The sequence below is a fragment of the Sinocyclocheilus anshuiensis genome, unplaced genomic scaffold, assembly GCF_001515605.1.
Source record: "Sinocyclocheilus anshuiensis isolate Anshui unplaced genomic scaffold, SAMN03320099.WGS_v1.1 scaffold1941, whole genome shotgun sequence".
In the NCBI taxonomy this organism is placed as follows: Eukaryota; Metazoa; Chordata; class Actinopteri; order Cypriniformes; family Cyprinidae; genus Sinocyclocheilus; species Sinocyclocheilus anshuiensis.
Genome location: NW_015536568.1, coordinates 304367 through 313425, shown reverse-complemented (window position 1 = coordinate 313425; position 9059 = coordinate 304367). Strand labels below are relative to the sequence as shown.

At 35.1% G+C, this 9059-nt stretch overlaps 1 protein-coding gene across 1 annotated transcript in view; it reads right to left on the bottom strand.

Moving 5' to 3' along the window:
• Positions 1 to 1585: 1585 nt before the first annotated feature.
• Positions 1586 to 9059, bottom strand: part of LOC107702251 (histone deacetylase 8-like) — a 29731-nt gene continuing 22257 nt past the window's right edge. The window contains exon 11 of the mRNA XM_016504508.1: positions 1586 to 1729. Coding sequence (XP_016359994.1) covers positions 1707 to 1729 — 23 coding nt within the window. The 3' untranslated portion in view covers positions 1586 to 1706. The remainder of the gene's footprint in view (positions 1730 to 9059) is intronic.

Below are 9059 nucleotides of genomic sequence, written 5' to 3'. Positions count from 1 at the left end.
TATATATATATATATAAATACACACACGTTATGTTTATACATTTAAAATATTTATATGCAATATCAATTATATTAATATAAATATATACATGGAAATTTTCTCAAAATATATACTGTATGTGTGTATTTACTATTTATATATACATAATAAATATATACAGTATACACATATTATGTAAACAAAACAAAAAAACGTTTATGTTGGATGCGATTAATCGCGATTAATAATTTGACAGCACTAGTATAAATCTGTTCGTGATCAACGGAGGGAAGATCAGTCAGAGTGAAAGGTTGAACACGTCGTCAGGGAAGACATACGAACACTTTGCATAAAATTCGTTGGGATGTCAAACATAGACTATCACTAGATGAGCAGGTGCCAGTAGAAACTTATACTAGTCCAGGTACGAGATGATCAACAACTTTGCGGTTTATGAGTCATGACAAAGAAGGTGGACGGGGACAAATAGCCTGCTTGAACACTTTTGAGTCTACAGGACTAAATCTTTCTCTTAAACAATTCCTCAGAAAACATTTTTTCAAGGTTATATATAGTTTTTCAGACATTATTTAAAGAAAAAAAATGTACATTTACAGGGAATAATATTTACATTTTCCCCCATTTTTTCAAAATATGTTATGAATTTTACTTTAAAAATTAAAACATAATTTCAGGATAACTGTATTCCAGTCATTTTGTATATTGCATTTTAATGAATTTGAATAACCTAATCAAGCTGGACAGAAAAGTAAATAAATAAAATTGGTATCATGTTATTTTGACTCAAAATACAGAACAAAATACAGCTGCAAGTATTCAATATGCATATTTTAGTCTATTAAAGCTTGAAATGAAACAGTATACTAGAGTGTCACGAGTGTCAAAAAATCCATAAAGATCATGCTGAAAAGAACAGGTCTTTCACATGTGGCAGCCCCCAGTGAAACACAAGCACAACACTCTCTGGAAGAAAAAGCCACACAGTTTCTTTTTTATATTTTAATATATAACAGAAAAGCATTTTTACAACAAAAATTAAAAGTTGACAGACAGCTTGAAAACATTTGCAATTTTTGACTCGCTCATCAAGCACAAGAAAATAAACGTGATAAAAAGCCTGCCATAGGCAAGATAAAACAATTCATGAAGCCAACATGACTTGGAATTTGGTCAGTCAGCCCATTAAATTTCACTTATCCAGTCCATAACGGGACAAGATATTGCAGTTAAAAGTTATAAAAGATGGTTTCATTAAGAGGGTGAAGCCAAACCGTAAAGATCTGAGTGACTTGCCATGTAAACCATGGTTAGACACATTTCTGGGATGCATCTTTGACAAGACTCTTTCAACCCTTTGACAATATCTCATTTTCAAATGATCCCATATAGTTAAAAAAAAAACAAAGAGTGACACAAAAACGTGTTTTTTGTGACATACTGCACCCACAACATATTGCATTCACGCTTTACATTTCATCCGAAAATGGCTTTGGATTTCTGTAAAAAAGTACACCCCTTAAATGTTTGCCCTAGATCCAACATTGACTAAAACCGTTCAAACCGGCCCATCTCTGCATTTAAAAAAAATGTTCCCTGGAAACATTCAAGTAATGTTTTCCAAGCTCCCCTCTGGCGATGGCTCCGACATACTGTCTTCATTAGAGGAGCAGGGCCTGATTTGGAAACATGAGCTGGGAGCCCACTGCTAAACTACATTCTTCAGATTCCCTGTAAACAAGCAGGGGAGGAGATAGAGAGGGGTAAAGACAATTCTTAAAAATGGGTCAAAATGAATTACAGAAAATATATTGAGCAATATTAATACAGTGATGGAGACATTTGGTGTAATGAATGTAACTGTGAAAGATTTACAGATGAAATCAGTGCTGACAAACCTAAAGATCTACAAAAACCTGAGGTGTCCACCTGAACAAGAACCTACCACACAATGACACAAACTGAAACAAAGAAAAGATGATTCAAACCTGGGGGGGGGTTTAGGGGGACAAGCAATTCAAATATTTCTAAATCTAAATCAATTTACATGAATTTACAAACCGCAATTTGCATTGGAATTGTGCCTGCCATTCACACTAACACTATACAGTTGAGCTGAAAAAGGACATCCCCTTTGTTCTCAACCAGCTGGTGTTTTGATAACATTATGGTTGGCTAATGAATTTGAATTTAAGGCACTAAAGGAAATCCTGGTTTAAAAAAAGGAATCGACAGGAAACCATAATATACAAAGCCACAGTTTGTCAAGAAATGTAGATGAAGTCATGACTGTGGAGAAAAAGCGTTCCCTCTTTTTCAGGGATTTAATCGGAAGCCATACATTTACAGTGACATTTTAACACTATTTTTAAACACAAGTTCTTTTGACTTTGAAGGTTGCGGTTCCGAAGCCCTTGGAACTAATTACCTTCAATTCTCATTTGAAATGAGCAAGCTTTTCCTTTCCTAAAACTCAAGTGGTTTCACATCAAGGAAACCCATAAATGTTTATGAATCTATTTACATGTAGAATTCAGCAGATGTCTGATGATCTCCCGTCTTCATCTTTCCGGCCTACATATGCCTGCTCTTTTCAAATATGGATTGTTTTCAGGGATGGAATCAACAAAAATGTCCAGTTTGTATGTAGTCGGCTACAATATGCACAAACAATACGGTCTCTATTAACACCCACTGTTTAAAATTATATGGCTTTATCGATAAACTGCAGTATTTGCTGATCAGAACCACTGAAAACAACCATGTATGGTGTTTACTCATTTTTGTCTCTTTTTCTCTCAGCATTTTATAACGCAAGGCTGAGTGTCGTAAATGTTACCCAGATGTGCTTGGAAACTCCGGTAATGTGTAACAACTGCAAGCCCCTCTATTACCTGCATTAATCGATCGCAGTTCTTCACAGAGAAATGGTTGTGCATATGGTCAGAACAGCGAATGTTTGGGAGGGTCAGGCAAACAGACTTCAGGTAACTCTCATCAAACAGGTCGGCATTCGTCTTACATTTGCTTCCCTCATCTGCACAATTTCCCTTCCCTCATCAACATGGTGCTTATGTGATATACATCCAACCACTGAGCACAACAGAAAAATCCTAATTAAAGAGTTTAATTGATGTGAGCTGTTCAGCTGAGGCACATGGGGCTGTGCGAGCTTGTTGAAAAATGATACAGGAGTCTTTAGAAAACCCTGCATTTCAGTGGTGTAATTTAGTGCCTAATAAAACCTCATCACAAACAATTACTTCCTCCTAATATAAACCCAACCATTTGACGTCTATTGATTACCACAAAATAACTGGCATACAAATAGTGCCAGCTTTGTCCAAACCACTGGCCAGGTATAACACCACATATAATTCACCTGGCACATAGATGTCTCATGAAATTTGTTTAGTAAACTTTATTTTTTAAAATTCATTAATTCATTCCTGTTCAATTTATTTGATTAAAATGAGCCAAAGCAACACAATTGCTATACATTTTGTCCTAACTTAATTCCATTGTTCATTCCATTTAAAATATACAGTATATTAGAGATGCTCCGAATGTTCGGCAACCGAAATAGGGTATATGTCGAACATCACCTGACCAAACTCGGAAAACAGGTCTCATTGCTTCCGCTTGTCGGAGAACGTGTTAACAGCCGTATTAAATAATAGCGATATCTATGGACTTTTAATATAATCAGTTAAACTAGCTAGCTGTTTTTATTGTTGACGTTTTATTCAATTTTAATATCTAAATGTGAAAAGAATAAAAAAAAAAACACTTTTAGATATCAGTCCGCATATGTGATGGACATTGGTTATGATCATCATTGGTATCTACTTTGAAGGCATCTTGAGTAAAACGGCTTCATATTTAACTAAACATATGCAAAACGCTTGAACCGGAAGCGACGAGACCCGGTTAACAGAATACGGAAGTCTGTTGCGCATAACCCCTATTAATAAGCGAATAAGCGAAAAGACCGAATAAATTGTACAGAACAGTGACGTGACGCGATCAAATAGCAACCAGCGCAGAGTGAGAGGCGCACACTCTTTATAATGCAACAAACATGTCTGCAGTGTGGAAGCATTTAAAACTGTCCGAGAAAGATGCAAAAATCATTACAAGCACCGACAGCCAGACTGTTTAGTACTGCAGCGCATGTCTTCGATGAGAAGAGGAAGGGGTGATTGTTGCGGGTTACTGTATGATGATTGAAATCGTGAAATGGCCTTAAACAATTAGTTATTAAACTGCAGAACGTTCGTTTTCACGCTCGAATTGAATGTATTCGTCTGACAGTGCTGCACAAACTGCTTGTTAACCAGGGTTCAAAGTCCAAAGCGCAAGGAAAATCTGCGCTGAACCAGTGTTACTTGTCAGTTGCTCAGTCACATTTTTATGAATTTTTACAAGGCATGTGACAATGAGATACGTGCAACATATTCGTAATGAGACTCATTTATAAATCTGCTGTTGTCAACAAAAAGAAGCATTGAGGTCTTCCAGCGCGTTTCCACCAAAATAAAAGTTGAGAAAACGCAAGAACTCCATCAACATTCATAAACAAGCAAGACAAAATAGTAAAAAGCACATTTTGGCTATTTAATTTATGCAATGGTGAAAAAAATTGGCAAAATACATGGGGGGGAAAAAAACTCGAAAAACCGTGTTCGGTATTCCGCCTTCAGCTTTCGGCCCAGTGTTTCATTTTTGTTCGGTTTCGGCCACGAATTTCCATTTCGGTGCATCCCTAATATATATATCCCTAATATATATATACAAATAGACTGAAAGGTTTATTTAATCCATTTGTGTTAATGAATAATTTCTGATGCATTAACTGAAACTTTGCAGTGTTATTTTTAAAATTAAGATAAAATAAATGCTTTATATTTTAATATATTTTAAATTGTAATTTATTCCTAATTAATTTATTAATTGTAATTTATTTATCATTTATTAATTTATTACAATATTTTAATTGTAATTTGTTTTTATTTTAATGTATTTATTAATCATCCAATTTATTATATTCTTATTTATTTAGTCATCACAGTGTCACATCATTTATCAGAAACCATTCAAATTTGTTGATTTGGTGCTCAAGAAACATTTTTTCATTATTATCAGTTGAAAATGGAATGTGTTGCTTAAAATTGTTGTGGAAACCATGATACTAATTGTTTAATGATTCTTTGCTGAATATAAAGTTCAAAATAACAGCATTTATTTAAAATACACTTTTTTGTAACATAAAAGCATGTAAATGTTGATCAATTTAATGCATCCTTACTGAATTAAGCTATTACTTTCTTCAAGGGAAAAAAAAAATCTTCCTGACACCAAACTTTTGAACTGTTGTAATTCACAAACTTGTCTTTGTACTTGTTCGATTTCAGGAACCTACTCTGGATACCTTGCATAAGATGTGCCACGTGCAAGTAAAATTACAGACAGATAATTGCTCCATCAAAACACATTTTAAACTAAAACTACCCAAAAACAATTATATCTGAGACATAGTTAGAGGTTTTACATAGCGCATTTAACATACCACACGTAAATCCTGTGTTTCAACATGGCAGAACAGATGCCACTGAAAAGTCATACATGCCTATATAAACACACTGGTTAACCTAAAGAAGCCATACAGAATCTAAGTACAGGAGTTTGTCAGTTCTCATAAAACTAAAGATGTGATGTGTTGCGTGCAGCACAGGACACTTAACGTGGGTCCACAAGCTGACCTCTGTACACTATTTCACTCACTATGACCCTCTGTAAGCAGAAGGTCCTAAAAGCCAAACTGATCTGGAATCTGTGCCCATGTGTGATAGCTTTACATATATAGCAGGCTTATATAGTAGTCTTAAGAGATGGGTGGAAACCCTAAAATGGAAGTTGAGCAGTCTGCGCCTTAAGCCCTTTTTAATTAGTTCCTAGGTCTGCGGGACAGAGCAAACACGTAGCACATGCTACCCATGCCGCATGGGCACACAAAATAAGCATGTATGTGCATATTTGTCATGTACTGTTTAAGGAATAGGCAAAACTCTCTCTAGAAGTAAGGGTAATTCTCGTTTATGAATATATCTTCTGAAAAATATATAAAAAATCTATTATTTTGTAATATGTGACTAAAATGTGTTTTCATACAAAGGCAACCTTTTCCTGCACCATAGCTCTTAAATCTCTTTTGAGCTTAAGGTGTAGTCACATTAGCCACATTTCAGTAAAATTTCACAGGAAAAAAGCTCCACTGTCTATTGCATATAGTGTAGTGATGCATGAAGCATCACTTGAAGCAAAGTCAATTTCAAACTAAGCAGCCTTTTTTTGGGGGCGAATTCATGAGACCCTCTCATACACAAGTGAAATCAACATGGGGAACTTTTTCGCCCTCACAAGAAACTCCTAATCACACAGATTCCCATTTAAATGACTGGGTAGCAACATGCCCAGTCAAAATGCACCCCAAATTTGAGAGCTATAGGGAAGGGGAATATTTTCAGCAGTTAACTAATTCAAATTTGGTCTGTTTATACAGTTGTAGTCCAATTACTATGCATACATGCTGGATAAAGCTGATCCACAATCACATTATCTAGGTCTGTTAAGGTCATTGCACACTTGAGTCCGCTTTTTTCACACGTTAAAAAATAAATACGACTAGGGCTGGGTATCGAGTTCGATACTTTTTAGGCACCGACCGAAGTGCTTCGATACCATCGAGTATCGAAAAACGTCTTGTTGTTCGGTACCAAATTCTGTGTTTTGGCCATGTAATGTTGCTGAAATTAAATATGTTATTACCTCTGACTCGGTGTCAGAGCAGCGATCATGGAAGAGAACACAGGCAGACAGCGCTGGAAGCTGCTAATACATTTTGTTCCTTTGTGCAGTGGCTCAGGAGATGAGTCTTTGAGTTTGTATAAACATCAACAAGCTGAAAAATAAAAAAAAATTTTTTTTTTAGGTAATGTAATCTTGTTAAAATGGATTTCATAAAATTGGTATCGAAAAAAGTATCGTTCAGGAACCGGTATGGAAGTCAAGGTATCGGTATCGGAAAAAATGTTAACGATACCCAGCCCTAAATACGACCTCATGTTGTGTCAATCACGTTTACACACTGCCTCTGAAACCTTCGTCCGTCATAAAAAAAATGGTTTTAGCATCCGTAGCAAGCATTTTGATAGGAAAGGATGACGAATATGAAAAAAACAAACCAAAAAAACGCATACGAAAATTTCGGACTCAGTGTGCAAGGACCTTTAGTCTGACATCACAAAAAATGGACTATGTCAGTCAGATGAAAGCCTTTATGTGATATTTTACTGAAAACTGAAAATTTAACTTTTAAAGCGCATGTTAACATACTTAAGGCCCAAGTATACTTCATATGTTCCATGTATACATTCATTTTCCTCAAGCAACTTTCTATTCATCATATAACAGGACATTCTGCTAAGCTTCTTCTGTAGTATTTCACAAAAAAAAAAAAAAGATAAATTAGTTTGGAATGATATGAGGGTGTCTAAATTTTAAATGTGTAAAGCAACAGATGGCTATAATACACTACACACCTTTTGCCTCAATTTACAGTATGGACATTTTGATACTAGTTGACGAAAGTAGTTTTAAAATCTGTTCAGATTGTAAAAGTCATGTAGTGTATTCCAGCCTTAAGTTGAAGTGAAGGTCAGAAATGAGGCTGTCAGTTGTCAGACTGTACTGACTGTTTCCCTGTACGATGAGGTGGTGACCTCTGAGGGACCTTAAGGTTAGCAGCAAAGATGCCTGTTCTCAAGAAGAGTAAGTGGAGAAGACGTTAAGCAGAGCAGGGGCCGGAGCGAGAGATCAATAAGATGTAAATGGGGAGAGAAATGTTTAGTCGTAATTGAAACGCCACTAAGTAGACTGAAGCTAAGATGGAGCAGATGTGACTGTCTGTTTCTTCAGCTTGTTCATGAGTATTTTATCTCATGGGCTGCACAAAAGTCAAGGGTGGTTAAACAGGTCAACTGCATCCCATAAGGAGTGAGGTGCTAAGAACAGGAGACCACAAACCGCCACTCTTGTCTCTCTCATAAACACCAGTGGTTAAGAGGGATGAACACTCACTTCTTTAAACAGATAGTTCACACAAAGATGAACATTCCGTCATTATTTATTCATGACTCACAAAAAAATATTTTATCCGTACTATGGAAGTCCAGTGTTGTTTTGGACCCCTTTGACTGTATGGCCAAAACAGTTAACAAAATATCATAACAAAATATATTTTGTCTTTTTGGGTGAACTACTCATTTAACACATCACACCAGTGTTGTTATTGTAAACTAAAAAAAAAAAAAAATTCATTATTTGAAATAAAGCTGATATAAAATAACATTATATAAAAACTTAAATTAGAAATGTTGCCTTGGCAACTACTTAAAATAAAATAAGTTATTTTATAAGTACTATACATAAGTACTAAATCAAGTACTGAAATGACAAATTAAATTAAATTTAAATAGAAAAAAAAAGAAAAATGACAAAAGCACAACATTACTTAAATCCAAATTATGAATCTGAATCTAAATCTAAATCTCGAGAAGCACAGCATTTTTATGTTAAAGAATGTAATAGTAATGGTAATATATGTGACCCTGGACCACAAAACCAGTCATAAGTAGAGATTCCAGATTTTCAAATAGTTGTATCTCGGCCAAATATTGTCCTATCCCAACAAACCATACATCAGTGGAAAGCGTATTTATTCGGCTTTCATGTGATGTATAAATCTCAATTAAAAAAAATTGACCCTTATGACTGGTTTTGTGGTGTAGGACAAACATGATCTAACAATGATCTACAAACCTGTAATGACATGAAGATTTTTCATTTTTAGGTGAGCAATCTCCCTAATGTTTGTTAATGTAATATCAGTTACTTTTATGGAAGTATTTTTCTAATAAGCTACTTTAAAGCAGACATATTATGCCCCTTTTTACAATATGTAATATAAGTCTCTGGTGTCCCCAGAATGTGTCTGTGAAAT